The following is a 17,495-nucleotide window of genomic DNA, read 5'->3' on the forward strand; positions in this document are numbered from 1 at the left end:
GCCTAAATGTGTATTGGGAAAAAAAAAGTGTAGAAATGTGGATTGTTCCTTGTGTGCGGGATTCATGGGTAAGAACTGGGGCATTTTAGGTTGCACCGGAGGTTGCTCTCAATTTTTGGGTTGGCAACAACAACGTGATTCTAGAGAGGCATTTAATTGATTGACTAGCGAGAATCCTCTACTGTACTGCGTTATCTACTTACTGGACTCTTTATCCATCTGTTGGATCGTTGCATCATATACTTTTTGCTAGATATGTCGACGTTCATTAGATTGCCTGTCTGCTTTTTTGCTCATGCAGCAGGCTTGCATCGAATAGTACGGGGGTGTCATGTTCTCATCGGCCATATCAGGCTGGTTGGGATGTCGGTTGGGGGAAATGGACAATCGCTCACTGGCTGAGACGGGCTCGTGATGTCTATGCATCTCCGCTCGGGCCTTTTTCTCCTTTGCTTTTTCTACTCTGGTTCTAATGTCGTTTTGCTTGTGCCGCATGCGATCAACATCCGCCCCCACCAATCGTACTAGAAAGAGGAGTTGACGGGGGATGGTTCTCCGTTCGTTGACGATGATTATAAACTGAGGTGTCTTTACACGTTGACTTCAAATTGTCGGGGTGGATAACATTATTAAATAGTGGTGTATCAGAATGCTCGATCTACTATTCAATAGAGTAAGTATCTACTGCATAGTGGGTATGTTATTTATATCCTTAGAAGTGGATTCAATAAACTAGAGGCTAAAGGTAAGACTATTTCCAGCAACGCCGCATCTAAATAAATAGTAGTGGTCTATTATTGTCACTCCCCCCCTAAACGATAGGGACTGTTATGATCTATCACCCTTATGCAGATTGGTTGGGAATTCCATGGAACTTTCGATTGAACATACTATTGTCACGACTAGAAGGAAAAGGCAGCCTGAGACCCATAGTTGAAAAGCAATATACGGGATCTACATCTTCCATACGATCTGCCGCAGCCGCAGCCACAGTCTACAACCATAAACTGTGGCGAATCTGTGCCACATTTATAGCCAAATATATGGACTAGCAAAATTACAACATAGAACACAATGTAACTTTATAACTATAGACGTCGGGCAGCTGGGTAGTATATTAGGGGTGATTAATCGATGCCCAATGTAATATTATCCGGTGCTACGATTCGTTGTGATACCGCCACTGAGCTACTGAGCACTCATGGAACTTCTAAGCTCATACAAACTTCTGTCATCCATATGACCTTGTAGTGCACTTGCATGTTTGACAATCGTACAGAAGAAATCGATACCGCAACATAGTTTTTAATTCTATATATTTATAGGTGCGTCTTACTCCCAAGGTCACAAGGGATCCAAGCATGCAGCTTCTTTTCGCGAACCTTTCTAGTGCCTAAGAAATAGCACACCTGCGGCTGATAGGCGTTTCGCATATACTAACACTAAACGTGGTACTTAGGCAGATAATGCGTGTCTGGTAGTCCAACCATGTAAGACCTTTCATCTCTGCAACCCAATGTCCCTCATTCCACAGGATCGAGAGAGTCATGCTCCTATTGTTATCCAAGTTCAATCGTTTAAAAATATGTGCGAGCTTAGTTGACCCATGAATTATCTGAGCGAAGGGAGGCCAGGATAGCAACCATGCAGCACCAATGTATCCAATAGGGCTAGAATATCAGATGTCAACTTGCAGCGTGCTTGCCTTGTTTGTTAAAGACACACCGGCTTCCCCTCTGTTTTTTTAACTCCTTTAATCATCTACTCATGTAACTAACATGAATCGAACCATCAAATGGAACAACACTTAAAGCACCATGATATTCTTCTCTTGTATTTTTCTTAACTCTATATCCACCGCTTAGAAGTCGTTGATCGCTCCGAACCGGAGCGAACGCGGCAGTTTGGTATCATGTCCAGCGGGGGCTATTCTGTCGTATCAGTGACCATTCGTCCAAGTGTGTTAGTCTGACGCGTGGGTTTATAATATCTTACATGATACTAGTATCGCTGCTACTACACGAGGCCGAAGGTGGGCTACTGACTTCAATGGAGAGGGTGATATATGCCCCAACCGCATACCTCCCGGTTTGACTGTCTGGCTGGAGGACAAGGGCATCCCCTGGTGCCCCATGTTCGTGGCTCTTACATACTCGGAGGTGGTTAATTATAATAATTCAATTGAAAGACAAGACCGTTGGCTACGGTATTGCTATGGTCGGACCTGGCGCCGAAAAGGAGAAGCCAGCGAATGACTATAACGTTGAGTAAAAGGAGGTCTAGTTTTGACATTCTGAATACTAGGCTTGATCTCTTCATCAGGAACAAACATCCTATCGTGGTCGACGCCACTTTCATCTCGGACGCGCTCAAGGACAAGATAACGTTCGTGCCAAACAGAAAGGACCATGATATCCGAGCTGCGAAGACTGCCCCTGGCCTGGGGACCGGAGTGAACGCGGCAGAAATCATGTTTCTCTGAGACCGTGGAAAATGGGCATGCCGCCCATAGCCTGAGAGAAATTTAAGCTGGAGCGAAGGTTCCAGCACCCTATCATGGTGTGACTGTCCGTTGGTCTACACGTCGAGATTTGGGAAGTTGGGAGCGTAACATATCAAACCCAATACTCTTGTTCCAGCTCCTGCAGTCCAGATAGGGGACAGACATAGAGGATAATTCTCACACTGGCTCTGCTCAATTCAGTTCCCCAAAATAGGCCCTTCTCAACAAGGGGTAGCTCGTTTGCAGTAATCGGAAAATATACTATAAAAGCCACTAGGAGCGGGTTTTGACAGTCTCAATACCTGCTATTTGTTTGAAGACTCCGACCAGCCACGACAAAGCAGACTTTCATTGGGAGATGTTAAGTTGGTACTACCTACTTTACTTCCAACGTAATATAATACCTCGCAAGCGCCTGCCGAGCGCATTGGCTACGGTCGTATGAGGTTCTGCTGAACATTTACGCCGAAATCCCGGCACGGTGGCTTGAATGAACTAATGTTAATATATATGAGCCGATTTAGCTACACAGAACGCTGTCTGCGCATAGCACACAGAAAATATAGAAGAATATACTACTTACTCCAGATTTATATAGGCACAACTGGCCCGGTCAGCTGCGCACCTGGTACCATGATAGTTGAGGTGAGCCTTCCAATATACTACTGCTCGACCATACGAGTAACTGTTCCCGAATGGTACTATCCTGGATGATAAGATTGGATTAGAAGGGCTCGTTGGTGGGGAACAAGCAATCATACGAGACGAGTCATACTGTCTACTTGTCTACCATATCAACCCAAATGGATAGGCCTTTAATTCTCTTGTTTTCCTTTGTATAGGAATGTCAATTGAGGGGTGATTCGGAAGGGTTCGTCTCCGAAATAGGATACTGATGGCCTATGTACATGCAATATCTCATCTGTTGATCACACTAGTGTCTACAGCAATAGGCCTGCAACATGATGCACGCCAACATGTCAAACTCGTTTTCAATACATGCTATATGACAGGCCATAGAGATAAATGAGATCGACGCCTATCTCAGCCGAGTCAAAGCCGGAGGGTTCCGCTTCCGATCTTATCGGCGACGCATCCGAAAAGTGCACGTCGCAAAGCCGGTCCACCTTTCGGAATCCCCTCTGCGGGGTTCGTCCCTCTGCCCTTATCCTGGCCCATAATTCGCCTCTCCAACAAGCATAATGGTTTCCTGCGCCCATTCACCTACCGATTGGTCCACATCTGCGCGTTCACAGCTGTGCAGTTACTCACAGCCGTGTGTTCACCACTGCACCTTCACCCGACGGACCAAACGTCGGAATATTCCCGGCACAATATTCACTGCCTTTGAAGTAGGCCCCAGCCGTGCCGAAAATCTTGCCTATTAAAAGGCAAGGTTTCACCTCAACTATTCTTTGCAACTGACAGCCGTGTGGGATCCCGCGCTAACAATTTGCTTTTGCAGTTGAGGAAGAATCGTTGTCGCACACACATCTACTCACGAAGCTCCACCTAGTACTGACTGACATCATGGCGGGATCTTCCGCGGTGGACTATTCACCAGTTCGCGAAGCTGGGCGCATCTTTTCTTTTCTCTGTGATCAAGCTGAGCAGCTTGATTTACCTAAAGAAGTGACTGAGGGCAAGGATGCCGTTTCTTTCTCTTCAACACATGACGAAGTTTACTTTCCAATTCCTTTTAAGGAAACCGAGACGCTTGCTGCCCTTAAGGGTGTTGAGGGTTCCGTAGCCGGTGCTATTGCAGACCTCCGCTATGGACCTTCTGAACACAAGCGCAATGTCAGCATAAGTCTTGAACGGGCGACTGCGTTCGGCTGCCAGGCTTATATGGCTAAGGTCGACGGGCTGTCCAAGTTGGACCCCGAGGTGAAGAAGAAGCTCAAGGGTAAGCTGCCCATTCCAAGTACATTCAACCCAAGCTAACAGACGTAGATACCGACTTGCTTGCAGCCCAATCCAATGGCTACCGCCGGATGTCGGCGAACCTCTACAAGACCAAGAACGACAACGAGTACTTCCACATCCACGGCTCGTTGGAGGCCACCACAACGCTCAACATGATTGGCCTGGAAGGGCAGCGTCCCGACCTGACAGACTACGAGGAGATCATCAAGGTCATTGAGAGCCACGTGCAAAAGTACAGCGCCGCAGAGCTGGAAGAGATGAACAGAGAAAGACGACAGGCGGGTGTGACCGCATTCAAATATGAGGATTTCAAGAAGACCCCGCATGTATGATCCCTGCCATATACCCACCAAGCAACGCTGACAAGCTACCAGGGAGCACTCAACGTCCAACAGCCTCCGTGGAAAGTCAGCCGTCTGAATGGAGACTTGCCGCCGACCCCATTCCCAGCCAGCCGCAACGGCAGCAAGAGAGTCCTCGAAGGTGTCAAGGTTCTGGAGCTATGCCGCATCATTGCCGGCCCTACTGTTGCACGTATCCTAGCCGAATACGGTGCGGACGTGCTAAAGATCACCAGCCCCAACCTCTCCGATGTCCCTTTCTTCCAAGTTGACGGCAACATGGGCAAGCACGCCGCCGACCTGGACCTCAAGAGCGAAGCAGGTCGCCGCCAGTTCGAGCAGCTCGTGGCTGATGCCGACGTTGTTGTGGACGGGTACCGCCCTGGTGCGCTTGAGAAGCTGGGCTATGGCCCCAATGCTCTTGCTGCTTTAGCTGAGAAGCGCGGCAAGGGCATTGTGTACGTCAACGAAAATTGTTTCGGTTATGAAGGAGAGTGGGCCGGCCGTCCTGGCTGGCAGCAGATCGCCGATTGCGTAAGTGCTGCCTGCAACTCAACACGAGTATAGATAACTAATATACAACAGGTCACCGGTATCGCCTGGGCTCAAGGTCAATTCATGGGCCTCTCCAGCCCTGTCGTCCCCCCCTTCCCCATCTCCGACTACGGCACCGGCTGCATGGGCGCCATTGCCGCCCTGACTGGTCTCTACAACCGCGCCAAATACGGCGGTTCGTACCACGGCAAAGCGTCTCTCATGCACTACGACCTGCTTCTCTTTGCCGTAGGCCAATACTCAGAGGCCATGCAAGAGAAGATGCGCGCCGCGCAGCCCGCAGAGTTCTTCAAGCTTCGTCATTGTGACAGCGTTGATCGCATCTCATCGACCGTTCTTAAGATAATGCAGGCACGTTTCCCTCACCTCTACCGTGCTCCTGAGGAGGCTGGCGCCGAGGCCCTTACGGAGAAATGGTTCTCTAAGGCGTACAATGCGGACATTGAGATCGTTCGCCCGATTGCAGAGATCGAGGGTGTCGATAACTCGTTTGTTCGGTCCAGTCGCCCCAACGGTACTGATGCAGCGAATTGGGAGGACTTTGAGAAGGATGTTGATAGCCGGAAGGCGTAGACCTACATACATAGGACCATTTATGACAAATATTACCAGTAATGAACATCACCACAAAGCAAGCACAGTAAACTACACTACGTAGAAATAAAGAAAGACTAGCCAAGATACCCTCCCAACTCTTACGCAAGCAAAACAGCGCTCCCCTCAGCCAAGACGGATAAGAATACAATCACCATACCGATCGGATCCGATAACCATCGCCGCCATCCATCCATCCTTTTATCGGAAGTCCCTCCATCGGCCCGACAGATCTTCTCCCCTCACCAAATCCACTACCAAGTTACTACTTACATCACCGATCTATGCAGCATCCATTAAATAAAAAGTATACCATTCTTCCATCCCCTTACAACTACCCCTACCCCATCCAATTTACAACACCCACCCCCAAACCCAAGAATAATTAGTACATACTATACATCCAAAATGAGCTACACAATCACCACCCCCCCACCCACCCTCCTCCCCCCCACCAGCGCCGCCATGATCTCCTTCCTGGAGAACTTCTACCGCATCAGCGACACCGAATCCCTGCATAACGAATACGTGACGAATTTCACGGAAGATGCGACGCTCATTATGGGCTCGAAGGTTGCGAAGGGGTTGGATGGTATGCTCTCTCCTCTTTTTACCCTTTTCCTTATGCGATTACACCTACTACTGGTTATCAATTTAATCCGAACCACAACTCTGACTTACATACACTAACAAATATGGATAATACAACAGAAATCCTCACCCTCCGCCACGGCCTCTGGACCCACGTCGCGCGCCGCAAACACACCCCCGAGCGGGTGTATTTCGGCGCGGAGCGAGAACTCATGCTGTATGGGACGGTGAAGTATGTGCTGAGAAAGGATGTGGAGGCTGGAAAGCCTGATGAGGAGATTGAGGTGCCTTGGGCGGGGAGGGTCGTGTTTGATGAGAAGGTCGAGAAAATGCGGTTTTATCAGGTTTATTTGGTATTTCTCTCTCTCTCTCTCTCATATTCTTTCCATACTTTATTTGAGGTGTATGTATAAGGTTGGCTAACTGGTGATTCTCTGTATTGTTTAGGATCCGACGGCGCAGGGTGGGAAGAAATAAGTACTTAGTTGGGATTGAGGAGTAGGTTGTGGGGTTTAGGATTGAGTTAGTATGATACTTTGGTAGGTAGTATTAGGGTGAGGATGGGGTGTTGGATAGACAGACGTATTTGCATAGTAGAGTAGGTGGATGGGCATTGATTGCATGGTGACGATGATGATGATGTATATAGTTGGTTCTTGTATATGGTTGTATGCTTTACACAATTGTTCTTATGCTGCGGGTCTCGTTGATGGGCTTGCATATAGGCTTGAACACCTATGTCCATGATGGCTGGCTTCTAGACGGGCTCTATACATCTATCGGGAGAGGAAACTTAGGCAAAAATCTACACCAGATATATGAATTGTCCTTTATGCCCGCAGGAACAACCAATTGATCGATAAAAAAAAAGAGAAAAAGGTAGTAGTAGTAGTCAAGTCATCCTCTCCCTGTCGTAGCCACTCATTCGTCCCAATATTCCATTTCCCCATCTAACCCAACACACCCCCCCTTTGGGTGGCCCCCATCCAAACCCGCGCGGGATTTGGTGTCAGAAGACAAACGGGGAGTTTTTATAAGAAAAAACACAGCAAAGAAGCTAAAAGCCTAGCTCAGCTTCAATAGGGAGTTTGCCAGGTGTAGGTAGAGAAGACAGAAGGTAAGGGGTTCGGAGAAAAAGAGTAACATCAGGACTTTTTCATTATTTTAGCTCGAGCATCCGGAGAGACTAATTTACTCCTCGTCCTCCTCCTCGTCAACGGTGGTCTTGGCGATACGGTCAAGATCACGCTGGCCGCTCTGGGTGATGCGACGGCCACCCTTCTCCTCATCGTGCTCGAGGACACCGATCTTCTCGAGGGACTGCATGACCTTACGGTCGACGGAGCCGGAGGCATCGACGTGGTGGGCGGGGCGGGAGCCGCGGTTCTTGGTGGAACCGTGGACCTTGCGGAGACGGCCAACACCGACGGTCTTGCGCATGTAGATGTGGCGAGCGACGGCGGCGGCGCGGATGTAGTACCTATTTGCAAGTATTCGTTAATCATGCTGGTTCTTTGTTTTCTTCAAATATGTTTGAATCAATGGCAGTTGTCGTACCAGTCGGCGTCCTGGGGAGGGAGCTCGTTGGAGGCGGAGGTCTTGACAGTGTCAACCCATCCTGTTTAAACCGTATTAGTAATTTTGATCTGATGGTTGCGATTGTTCGGAAGAATCCCATGTGCACGAACCAGGAATGGGGAGCTTTCCCTGACGCTTCAGGAAAGCAGAGTAAGCAGCGATGAACTTCTGCGCCTATAACCAAGGAAAAGAATCCTGTTAGCCACTCCGTCCATAAAACATCCTATATCGTAGATTGTCTGGCAGGTGCGCATTCAGGCATGACATGGCACGGCATGGCATATAATATGGCACGGCACGTATCGGCAAATCTGGACATATCCTGCATGTCGCGGCGGCAGTAGTTCCAGTTCGTTCCTGATCCCCATAACATCCATTTGATCCAGAATCTCCATATCCAATATACATGGCTGGAGTACACAATCGCATAGTCGTGCAAGCATTGCATATTTCCCAATCCATACCCAAAACTCATCACATCTGATACTCAGAGAGTATATGTACCCAGCCTTGCTTGATGCGCCCAAATTCGATCCCAGATAGATATATATGATTGTCGTTTGCTCCGTCGAATGCCGATACCAGATAAAATCTCATTTTTTTTTGTCGGTTTGTCCTGATCGTGCCGTGCCATATTGTGCCATGCCATAGCCATCCATCCCATTCCGCACCGACCAACCAATCTCGAATCTTAACATGACATGACTTACGTCGACATCGCGAACGGTGACACCACCCATTTTTGCGACTTGTTGAACCTCGAACGGGGAATCGAAGAGAGGGACGAGGGAGGCGTGGAGGGGGATGGGTCGGTCGTTGTCGTCGTTGAAGGGGAGTCGGGGTCAGAAAGCCTCGAAATTTCGGATTCGCACACAACTTTGCGCGAGTAGTGCTTCTCGGTTGGCTGTGGGCGCTTCGCTTAGCCTCTTTGGGTTAGCCGTACCCTAAGTTGGTGCCTGGGGCAGATGGTGCTGGGCGGTGAGTTTTTGATGGGTCATGTGACTGGGGTCGTGCGTTCAGGCATGAATTATATTGATGCCTTACTTTGATATCATGTAGATCCGTGATTAGTGAGCAATTACTACTAACATTAGATAAGGAGCATATTCAGCATACGTATTTCTCTATTTCTTCTCCATCCCTACTGTACAGTCTATGGTATAATTATCGTGATTCATAAAGCGAAAACCCATTATCCTCCATTACGAGAAGAGAAAAAAAGTAACCCGAAATATCCCAGCCAACGCCTGCCCTGCCAAATCTAACTCATTCTTCCTACAGCGTTGGCGCCCGCTTCAGGCCAACGCAGTATCGCACAAATAGGGTATCAATAAAGTGTTCGTGACGAATGCCCGGTGGACGTCGCCGTTCGAACTCCTCGATCGCTTCCGGCACACTGAATCCGCGCCGTTCGATCAAGTACGAGACAATCAAGAATCCCGTGCGGTTGAATCCGTAATGACAGTGGACTCCTACCACCGGCCGTGGACCCGCGGGGTTGCCGGACTTCTCCATCTTCTCAGTGATTTCATTCTGTAGTCGGTCTACTAGTGCGATGAAGTCGCGAACCTCGTCTGGAGTAGGTGGGATTTTTGACACCGTGGGATGCTTGTGGTAGTGGATGCCGCCTTTCTCCATGGACGCGGGATTGTACACCGGATTCTCGTAGCTGATATCAATCACAGCGTAAATCTTGTCGCGGTAAGCTTGAGAAAACAGCACAGGGTTGTGTTCTTCGTCCACCTCCCGGAGCATCTTGAGCGCCGCAAAGGTGTCAGCAATTCTTTCTGACACTGGAGCAACCTTCTTCCACTTCGCCAGGTTCTTCACGTCCCACTTTCCTGACGTATTGAGATATTGCAGCTGCCAACCCATGCTGAGGCGGTTATCGATGTGCTGGCTGAGAAAGTCTTGGATGATCCCGGCAAGAGTGCGGTACGTCGCACGGTCGTAGATCAAAGCATGAGACGCCGGAGCAGGCAAGATAACAGTCTTGACCGACCGCCGAGATCCCGGCTGATCAGACTCACTCGTGATCTCCTTCTCTTCAATCTGTGGCTCCACCCCGAATTCCTCTTCGTGTGCCCGCCGATCATACGATGCCGGCATCTTATCGTGAACTGCGGATGCATCGGGACTGGAGCTCACTCCATCCGCGTCGTCATCCACGCTGCACCCTGCTCGGGCAAAGAACTCCAGGATCTTCTTTAGCTCTGCAGGTTTGTTCACCGCATCCGCTTCACCAGCCACTAGGAGAACGGGCGTGCGCACGCCTGCCCATACATCTTCGCCCGGGATGCCTCCGACGGCCTTGCCATTACTGTCATACGACGGCAGTGTTCCCCATGCCATCCGTCTCCACACGGCCGTCTTGCTCTGCTTGTTATAGCGGACTTGGAGGCCTCTGGTATCGGGATCTGCTGCTGCGCCGACAAGCCTGTTCACGCTGGTGCTGTGTAAACCGCCCCGCCGATCCCAGTAGCGCCAGAGGTCGAAGATTGGGCTGGGTACATGAAGAAGCCGGCGAAATTTGGTAACATCATGTGGGGGTGGAGGTGCAGCGCGAGGGCAGACGGCAATGAGACCAAGAATATGTTCTTTCAAACCAGCGCCTATCGAAGACGTGGAGGATGCTAATAAAGCAGACAGCGAACAGCCCAGACTATGAGAGATTAGAACCACTTCTTGGCCTGCTTCCTTGTCCCGGTGCTGCTCAATGGCTGTAGCAAGCAACTCTGCCAGCGCTTCCACAGTATACGCGTCCCAAGAAGTGGGCGAAAAAGACGACAAGCCGCACCCAGGGAGATCGATCCCAAAGCAAGGCCCGACATTGGAAAGACTCGTAAGCAGATGATTGAATTGCGCAAGAGATCCACCCAAGCCATGCACAAAGACCAACAACGGAATCGGCGAGGGCTTAGTGGGCAATTTGTCCTTTTGAGGATGCGGACGAAAGAACGTTCTGATAGAAGGATATGTCGCCGTAGATGTTGTGTATGACAGGTATGATGAGTGCTTCTTCAGGAGGCCTGGGTCTGTATCATGGGCTTGTCTATGTCAGTATCCAACATTGAAACACTGAGAGGGTACCAACCATTCTCGCTCTGCTTTTGTTGAGGCACTTCCGTCTTCTCCGCAACAGTGCCTTCAGTGCCATGGCGTAGAGATCCCGTGCTATCGTAGTCTTCCTCATCTGAAGAAGTGACCACTCCTTCAGAACGCTTGGATAAGCCTTTGCGCGTTCGACGAAAACGTGCCTTTCCTGAGACTTGGCCCCAGGCCTTGCGCCGCAGGACGGAAGAAATGACTCCGCAACCCAGCATAGTGATGAAACAAGTAGTCAGGAAAACGACCTTTCCCCAATTCACCGTGCCATCATAGCTATATGCCTTACAAAGACGGGCGAGTGAAGCAAAAGCACCAGAATTGGTGAAGGCAGTGTAAGTCGAGTCCCAAAGGCGTAGAGAAGCACCAAAATCCACAAGACCGGACCGAGAGGTGGTAGGGGAGGTTAGAGGGACATCTGTCGACCCCATCCCCGGCGGCGACGAAGACAATGTTGGGGATACTTATAAGACTACCGACTGGTCCAGGCGCGAAGCTGCGTCGCCCCTAAACAGGAACCTTATTACCGCTCACCGATCGCCCACGCCTTAACACCTAGTGTCAGGGATCCCTCCGTTTAGGGACCAACGATCGGGAGCGAAGAGGATCCGTTCTGGAATGCGAGTCGAAGTTCACACGAGCCGAGAGAACGGCACCTCTTTGGCGGGTCAGGAGAGTCTCCGGGATCGATAGTGAGGCAACGGAGCGGGTCGATCGAAACACTCAGCAGCCGGGAAGCCCAACGATAGCGCGCTATGAGGAAACGAGTTTGGAGTAGACTATTTTGAGGTAAGGAGAGCTTGTTCTTAGGCACGACTTTAACTGCGCCCCGGGATAGTTTGGACCAATGAATGCTGGGTATCCGTCACGTTGGTCTGCTGGCTGCGCCTAGGCGTTCCGGACAATCTGACAGATCCACCAGGTCTTTATTTGAACCAAAGCAAGGAGGACGACGGCCCAATTTGTTTTAAGGATTGATTCCAACCGAATGACGACGGTATCTCAATTGTTGGTTGACCCAAGTAACCTCCGGGTCACATGGAGCGTTTTGCGCGGAGATTCCAGTCGGCGGCAGAGTGATGCGGAGGATGATGCGCCTGACGTCGCAAAAGAACTGTGAGGCAGGTCAGCTATGATCCCAAAGCCACCCAAAAACCAGTCGTACGGGGGACTCATGAGAGTACAGCGTCAACTTTCAGAGTGAATGGTGGGCGGAGTTTGGCAGCGGTGGGCACACTCATACCTAGCTTTGTGCAGCACCAGCAATAGAAAATCGCAACCACACTTTGCGACTGAGGAACGCAAACCTTAACTGGAGTAACTGCAGGCGGGCTGGATCGCGGAGCGGAATCCGGAAGAGAAGCAGAAATGGTGGCGGATAACGACAGGGAGCGGCGACAAACAACAGGCCTGTCAGAGGGTCGGAGGCAAGACCGTGGAGGATCTGCGATACTTTGGTTTGTCGCAAATTTGCCGGCGGTGATTCACATCCACTCATGGCGTCACGCTGCAGCTTCCTGGATGACTCATCCCGCGCTAGTCCCTTTGGGGTCTTTCGGATGCCGGAGTTCTCGCCGCTCCAAACACGAGACCATCTTCTATTAATTTAATAGGAGACTTGTATAAATGAATATGATAGAAGGTTAGAGCATCACTACTAACTGTCCTTTGTTGTCATCCTGTATTTTGATTCCTGATGTGTACATAGTGTCAAACTATTCCAGAGTACTACCATGACAGGACAGCTGCGTCATTGGAGACAGTCTCCACAGCCAAGTTGGGTTATAGTATGGATACATCTTGGAATAAACAAATAATTTTATTGAGAAACTGGGAATTGAGCCACATTCATACCAATCCACCTAAAATAGATCCGTCATGGCTCCGTTCGAGGCATCTCCCACCAACCGGGCATATTTGGCCAGCACACCTCGTGTGACATGCGGTGCTGGGGGCTTCCACTCCCGCAGACGCTGCTGCACCTCCTCATCCGATACATCCATAGTGATGGCATTTGATTCGGCATCAATAGTGATCACATCGCCGTCCCGAACAACGGCAATGGGCCCTCCTACGGCAGCTTCAGGGACAATATGCCCCACAATGAATCCGTGACTAGCGCCAGAGTATCTACCGTCCGTAATCAGTGCCACGTTGGTGAGCTTGGCTCCCATGAGCGCTGCACTGGCCTTGAGCTGTTCCGGCATTCCCGGGCCACCCTTAGGGCCCTCGTAGCGAACAACAATGACCAGGTTCTCGCCGTGAGGGATCTTGCCCTGGTTCAGGGCCTCGTTGAGCTGATGCTCCTTGTCAAACACGCGCGCCTTACCCGTGAACCGGAGCCCTTCCTTGCCGGTAATCTTAGCAACCGCACCGCCGGGTGCAAGGTTACCTCGCAGGATCTGAAGATGGCCCGTCGCCTTGATAGGGTTGTCCAGGGGACGGATGATGACCTGGTCAGCAGACAACGATGGGTGTGATGCTACGTTCTGGGCCAGAGTCTTGCCGGTCACAGTGGGAATATCGCCATCAAGCAGACCAGCTGCGATCAACAACTTTTGGACCGACGGGATGCCTCCTACTTCGTAGAGGTCCGCCATGTAGTACTTCCCACTAGGGGACAGGTCTGCAATGAAAGGGATCTTGTTGCTGACCCGCTGGACATCGTCTAGAGTAAGGTCCACGCCGGCAGTGCGGGCCATAGCCAGGAAGTGAAGCACACCATTGGTGCTTCCTCCCAGGGCCATAGTCATGACCAGGGCATTCTCGAAAGACCGTTTGGTCAACAAGTCCCGAGGACGGATGTCCTTTTCCATGCAAACCTTGATGGCTTCGGCTGCTTTGACACACTCACGCATCTTGGTTGGGGAGGATGCAGGGGTAGAAGACGAGCCGGGCAAGGAGAGGCCCATGGACTCAATTGCTGTAGCCATGGTGTTGGCCGTGAACATACCACCACATGCTCCCGCGCTCGGGCAGGCATGCCTCTCCAGATCATCCATAATCTCATCCTTGCTCTTGCTAGTATCACCTCCATCATCCGGTTGACGGAGAGTGTTATATGTGTAGGCACCAGCAGCTTCGAAGCATGTCGAAACGCTTACACGCTTCCGAAGAAGCTGGGAATACCCAACTTCGATAGTACCACCGTAGAGCATGATCGAGGGCCGATTGTGTCTCGCCATACCCATCACCACACCAGGCATGTTCTTGTCGCATCCGGGGATGGCAATGCAAGCGTCATGGTATTGAGCGCACGTTACAGACTCAACGCTGTCTGCAATAATTTCACGGGTCTGGAGAGAAAACCGCATACCTAACATCCGGTTAGACACGGCCAGCGTATTGGTGTTTATTCAGCACCAACCTTCACTACCCATGCCAATCGCATCCGACACACCAATGGTATTGTACTGCCATCCAATCATGCCTTGGTCCGTGATCGCCTTCTTCACCGTCTTGGCCAGGTCCAACAGATGCATATTGCAAGGATTGCCTTCCCACCACACAGACGCAACACCAACCTGGGGACTTCTCGTCATGGCATTGTGATCGGGGATGCCTGCCGCGTAGAGCATAGCCTGTCCAGTTCGCATGAGGTCAACACTCGTCCAGAATCTGCGGGGAGAGGAATATGCAAGAAACACTGATTACCAACCTTCGCGCCAGGGAATTCATGGCCTCTGGTGATAGTAGAAGACCAACGGTTCAAGACAGGGGTACCATCTTCGTGCTTGGTGCCCGCTGGCACGCAGGGAAATTCGAGGTACTTGGCCTCGCCCAAGGTGGATGTCACGGCAGGTTTGGCGGGGTCCATTGTGCAGAGTCAGGAAGGGTAAGAGAGAGAATAGGGCTAGTGGAGTGGACAGAAGGTATTGAACAGCTGCACTGGCCAATGGGCCATATATGGAGGGGATGGAGGATGAGGGGTGATGAGAGGCTATACCGAACTCCGTGCTGTATGTGTGCGGTCTGCAGTCCCAAAGCCCCTCGTTCGCCTGGAGACTCGGAGGTACGGCGAGCGAGTGCCCCGGTTCAGTCGGCGAGCAGTCCGTTGCGGGGAAGACACGATCCGCGGTATAATCATCCTCGATGTGATTAGCTGCACTTGATGCTCGGGGGGAGGAACCGCTGGTTGTGATTCGAGCAGTCGGGCAGCTTGGGTGGGGTTCCGCTTGTAAAGAGTGGGCCAGCCGTCATTCCCAGTACAGTGCGAGATTAGTACTACTGCATCATATCTCTACAGAGTACTATTACTGCACTAATTGCGAGCACCAAAAGAGGTCAAGAGGAGCATACGCTGCTGGGTATCTTCCATTAAGAGCCAACTCCAAATAATAACTGTCATCATCATCCATGCATGACACCGACGACTGTAGACTGGCAATGTACCAGAACGATACAATGCTATCTTCCAGTAACATCAAATAAGGACGCTGGATCTCTACTGTACTGACCCGTCCGTCTCTGCCTCCTCATCATGTACCTCTTCCAGTGCATCCTTCTCGATGGTCGACCATTGGCTTGAGTGGTGAAGCGCCTCATCCGACGTAACCTCCTCCAAGGGGCTTGATTTCCCAGTGCGATCCTCCGCCCCCAGCTCGTTTGCAGTGCTGTCATCGCCATCCACTGCAAACCCTACCATCTTTCCCGAGCTTGACTGGGGTCGTGTTTCTTCCAGTACATCGCCATTCCAGGGTTTGCATTTCTTCACGATCTCGCCACAGCGTAGACAGACCCAGCCTTCTCCCTCTTCCCCTTCGAGCTTCTGCACAATGCAGACAAAACAGTATATACAACCGCAGGGTATAGTTTCATAGGGGTTAGTTATATCCGTCTGGGCTGACCCGACGATGCCTCCCGACGAGGCTGACGCGGCTATTGCTTCGCCCTCCGTCGTGGACGTGGGGTTGTTGTCTTTGTAGCATATCGCGCAGGTTCTCTCCGGAAGGAAAGACAATTCACCCTGCTTCCCGGTCTGTTCTTCGTCCTCGCTGCCGGACTTGAGGGTGGACAGTGTCTTGCGCCACAGCCTGGAGAGCCACCGGCGCCACCGGCTAATACCCACAAGCGGCAAGAGGAAGAGGAGAAACTCCGTCATCGCGTGCCACACAAGTTGACGATTAAGATATTCGAATGACACCTCACGACTCGCCTGCGCGGAAGGTGGAATCAAGCGCATACGAAGCACGCGGTCGACCAGGGTCCGATATCGGCCATTCACCAAGAATACAAGAAAGGAGACGAAGGCGGCGATCGAGTGAGAGGCGGAAACGAGATCTGTCATGCGGGCGAGCATGCGTACTTCCTGGGACGGCTGCATTTGTGAGCACCATGCACAAGGATCCGATAGACTTGTATTCTTACCTCCTCGTACCCACTCTCTTGGTTAATCAGCCAGCTTTCCCATTTTCCCCAAGCGTAGCGGCCACCGACTGTAAGCAGACCATAGAGGGATTTCTGCCACTTTGTTGGTGCCGAATGCACGGGTCCTTTGCTGCGACTATCGATGTATTTTAGGTTCTGCAGCGCTGCGCCATAGGAGGCATCGTGGTCCCATATCGAGAGCTTGAAAAGGATCGCACGGAGGGCGAATTGAATCTCATGAGACCAGTCTTCACGTAGTTGGGGCTGATACAGATTGACGTTAGCATTACCCGCGAAATATCGCCCAATCTCCTATCTGGATTTCGACTAACCCCGTAATATTTCAATGCGTCCCCCACCTGTCCTTTCAACAGTCCCAGTAATTCTTCATCTAACAGTTCGGCATCGACCTGGCCGACGCGGTACGCAGGCCTGATACCCTCTCGGCCTCTAATTGTATTCCATAACGAGAAACCCGACTGGGGCAGTTTATTCAGGGGATAAGGAAGTCGCTGAAGAGTGGGATGATTGAGCGGCGACGTCCGCTGCTGCTCCGCCAGCCGGGCGCGAGCTTCCGCTTCGCGGAGACGACGACGTTCCAGAACCCTTTCCTGGGCAGCGGCGAAATTTGTAGAACTCATCGTTGAATCATTGTCGGGATATCAGATCTGGAGAGTCTATAAGGGCGCCTGGAGAAGGTTATTGAAGGTCAAGGCGACAACCTCGAAGTCGCAGTGCTGGCAATCATAGTAGGTTCGTTGACGGCTCCAGCTCAGTCGGTTGTCCGTTCGGAAGAGAAACAGCCGAGGTCGAGATAATAACACGTGACTAGACCGATGATAAGCCCTTCCTTTCTAACTATCAGGTTATCTTTGTACTGGATATGTGCATACAAGAAGTGGTCGATGATCAGCTGCTCCTAGCAGAATATTGAG

The 17,495-nt window shown here is 51.0% G+C and overlaps 6 protein-coding genes across 6 annotated transcripts; 2 read left to right on the forward strand and 4 right to left on the reverse strand.

Moving 5' to 3' along the window:
- The first annotated feature begins 3,747 nt into the window (after nucleotides 1-3,747).
- On the forward strand, nucleotides 3,748-5,956 carry BO85DRAFT_451895 (CAIB/BAIF family enzyme). Its single transcript, XM_025660696.1, has 5 exons — nucleotides 3,748-3,855; nucleotides 3,969-4,409; nucleotides 4,457-4,755; nucleotides 4,804-5,304; nucleotides 5,356-5,956. The coding sequence occupies exons 2-5, from the start codon at nucleotides 4,034-4,036 to the stop codon at nucleotides 5,896-5,898; spliced, it is 1,719 nt and encodes a 572-aa protein (XP_025512923.1). The 5' UTR covers nucleotides 3,748-3,855; nucleotides 3,969-4,033; the 3' UTR covers nucleotides 5,899-5,956.
- A 251-nt stretch (nucleotides 5,957-6,207) lies between these two features.
- On the forward strand, nucleotides 6,208-7,010 carry BO85DRAFT_89687 (uncharacterized protein). The gene is made up of 3 exons (XM_025665769.1): nucleotides 6,208-6,511; nucleotides 6,631-6,863; nucleotides 6,958-7,010. The coding sequence occupies exons 1-3, from the start codon at nucleotides 6,328-6,330 to the stop codon at nucleotides 6,985-6,987; spliced, it is 447 nt and encodes a 148-aa protein (XP_025512924.1). The 5' UTR covers nucleotides 6,208-6,327; the 3' UTR covers nucleotides 6,988-7,010.
- A 691-nt stretch (nucleotides 7,011-7,701) lies between these two features.
- BO85DRAFT_461696 (40S ribosomal protein eS19) lies at nucleotides 7,702-8,828 on the reverse strand (the record flags this gene model as incomplete). Its single annotated transcript, XM_025661803.1, has 4 exons — nucleotides 7,702-7,990; nucleotides 8,068-8,128; nucleotides 8,199-8,262; nucleotides 8,799-8,828. The coding sequence occupies 4 exons, from the start codon at nucleotides 8,826-8,828 to the stop codon at nucleotides 7,702-7,704; spliced, it is 444 nt and encodes a 147-aa protein (XP_025512925.1).
- Nucleotides 8,829-9,358: 530 nt separating this feature from the next.
- On the reverse strand, nucleotides 9,359-11,965 carry BO85DRAFT_89702 (RNA 5'-triphosphatase domain-containing protein). Its single transcript, XM_025665770.1, has 2 exons — nucleotides 11,183-11,965; nucleotides 9,359-11,135 (listed from the first exon to the last, which is right to left on the reverse strand). The coding sequence occupies exons 1-2, from the start codon at nucleotides 11,622-11,624 to the stop codon at nucleotides 9,364-9,366; spliced, it is 2,214 nt and encodes a 737-aa protein (XP_025512926.1). The 5' UTR covers nucleotides 11,625-11,965; the 3' UTR covers nucleotides 9,359-9,363.
- A 791-nt stretch (nucleotides 11,966-12,756) lies between these two features.
- ilv3B (putative mitochondrial dihydroxy acid dehydratase) lies at nucleotides 12,757-15,218 on the reverse strand. Its single transcript, XM_025657207.1, has 3 exons — nucleotides 14,852-15,218; nucleotides 14,561-14,774; nucleotides 12,757-14,509 (listed from the first exon to the last, which is right to left on the reverse strand). The coding sequence occupies exons 1-3, from the start codon at nucleotides 15,008-15,010 to the stop codon at nucleotides 13,056-13,058; spliced, it is 1,827 nt and encodes a 608-aa protein (XP_025512927.1). The 5' UTR covers nucleotides 15,011-15,218; the 3' UTR covers nucleotides 12,757-13,055.
- Nucleotides 15,219-15,478: 260 nt separating this feature from the next.
- Nucleotides 15,479-17,474, reverse strand: BO85DRAFT_426485 (pex2/pex10/pex12 family protein). Its single transcript, XM_025658116.1, has 3 exons — nucleotides 16,893-17,474; nucleotides 16,561-16,824; nucleotides 15,479-16,510 (listed from the first exon to the last, which is right to left on the reverse strand). Exons 1-3 carry the CDS (start codon nucleotides 17,199-17,201, stop codon nucleotides 15,638-15,640), a joined length of 1,446 nt encoding a protein of 481 aa, XP_025512928.1. The 5' UTR covers nucleotides 17,202-17,474; the 3' UTR covers nucleotides 15,479-15,637.
- Nucleotides 17,475-17,495: the final 21 nt, after the last annotated feature.

The sequence above is a fragment of the Aspergillus piperis genome, assembly GCF_003184755.1.
Source record: "Aspergillus piperis CBS 112811 unplaced genomic scaffold BO85scaffold_17, whole genome shotgun sequence".
Taxonomy (NCBI): Eukaryota; Fungi; Ascomycota; class Eurotiomycetes; order Eurotiales; family Aspergillaceae; genus Aspergillus; species Aspergillus piperis.

Excerpts from the sequence above, each read along its gene's own strand:
- BO85DRAFT_451895 (XM_025660696.1), top strand. The coding sequence starts at position 4,034 with ATGGCGGGATCTTCCGCGGTGGACTATTCACCAGTTCGCGAAGCTGGG. Across the intron at positions 4,410-4,456 it reads GGTGAAGAAGAAGCTCAAGG|ATACCGACTTGCTTGCAGCC; the intron begins GTAAGCTGCCCA and ends TAACAGACGTAG. Across the intron at positions 5,305-5,355 it reads GGCAGCAGATCGCCGATTGC|GTCACCGGTATCGCCTGGGC; the intron begins GTAAGTGCTGCC and ends AATATACAACAG.
- BO85DRAFT_89687 (XM_025665769.1), top strand. The coding sequence starts at position 6,328 with ATGAGCTACACAATCACCACCCCCCCACCCACCCTCCTCCCCCCCACC. Across the intron at positions 6,512-6,630 it reads GGTTGCGAAGGGGTTGGATG|AAATCCTCACCCTCCGCCAC; the intron begins GTATGCTCTCTC and ends ATAATACAACAG. Across the intron at positions 6,864-6,957 it reads GGTTTTATCAGGTTTATTTG|GATCCGACGGCGCAGGGTGG; the intron begins GTATTTCTCTCT and ends TGTATTGTTTAG.
- BO85DRAFT_89702 (XM_025665770.1), bottom strand. The coding sequence starts at position 11,624 with ATGGGGTCGACAGATGTCCCTCTAACCTCCCCTACCACCTCTCGGTCC. Across the intron at positions 11,136-11,182 it reads ACAAAAGCAGAGCGAGAATG|CCCATGATACAGACCCAGGC; the intron begins GTTGGTACCCTC and ends GACATAGACAAG.
- ilv3B (XM_025657207.1), bottom strand. The coding sequence starts at position 15,010 with ATGGACCCCGCCAAACCTGCCGTGACATCCACCTTGGGCGAGGCCAAG. Across the intron at positions 14,775-14,851 it reads ATGAATTCCCTGGCGCGAAG|GCTATGCTCTACGCGGCAGG; the intron begins GTTGGTAATCAG and ends CGAACTGGACAG. Across the intron at positions 14,510-14,560 it reads GATTGGCATGGGTAGTGAAG|GTATGCGGTTTTCTCTCCAG; the intron begins GTTGGTGCTGAA and ends ACCGGATGTTAG.
- BO85DRAFT_426485 (XM_025658116.1), bottom strand. The coding sequence starts at position 17,201 with ATGAGTTCTACAAATTTCGCCGCTGCCCAGGAAAGGGTTCTGGAACGT. Across the intron at positions 16,825-16,892 it reads ACGCATTGAAATATTACGGG|CCCCAACTACGTGAAGACTG; the intron begins GTTAGTCGAAAT and ends AATCTGTATCAG. Across the intron at positions 16,511-16,560 it reads AAGAGAGTGGGTACGAGGAG|CCGTCCCAGGAAGTACGCAT; the intron begins GTAAGAATACAA and ends TCACAAATGCAG.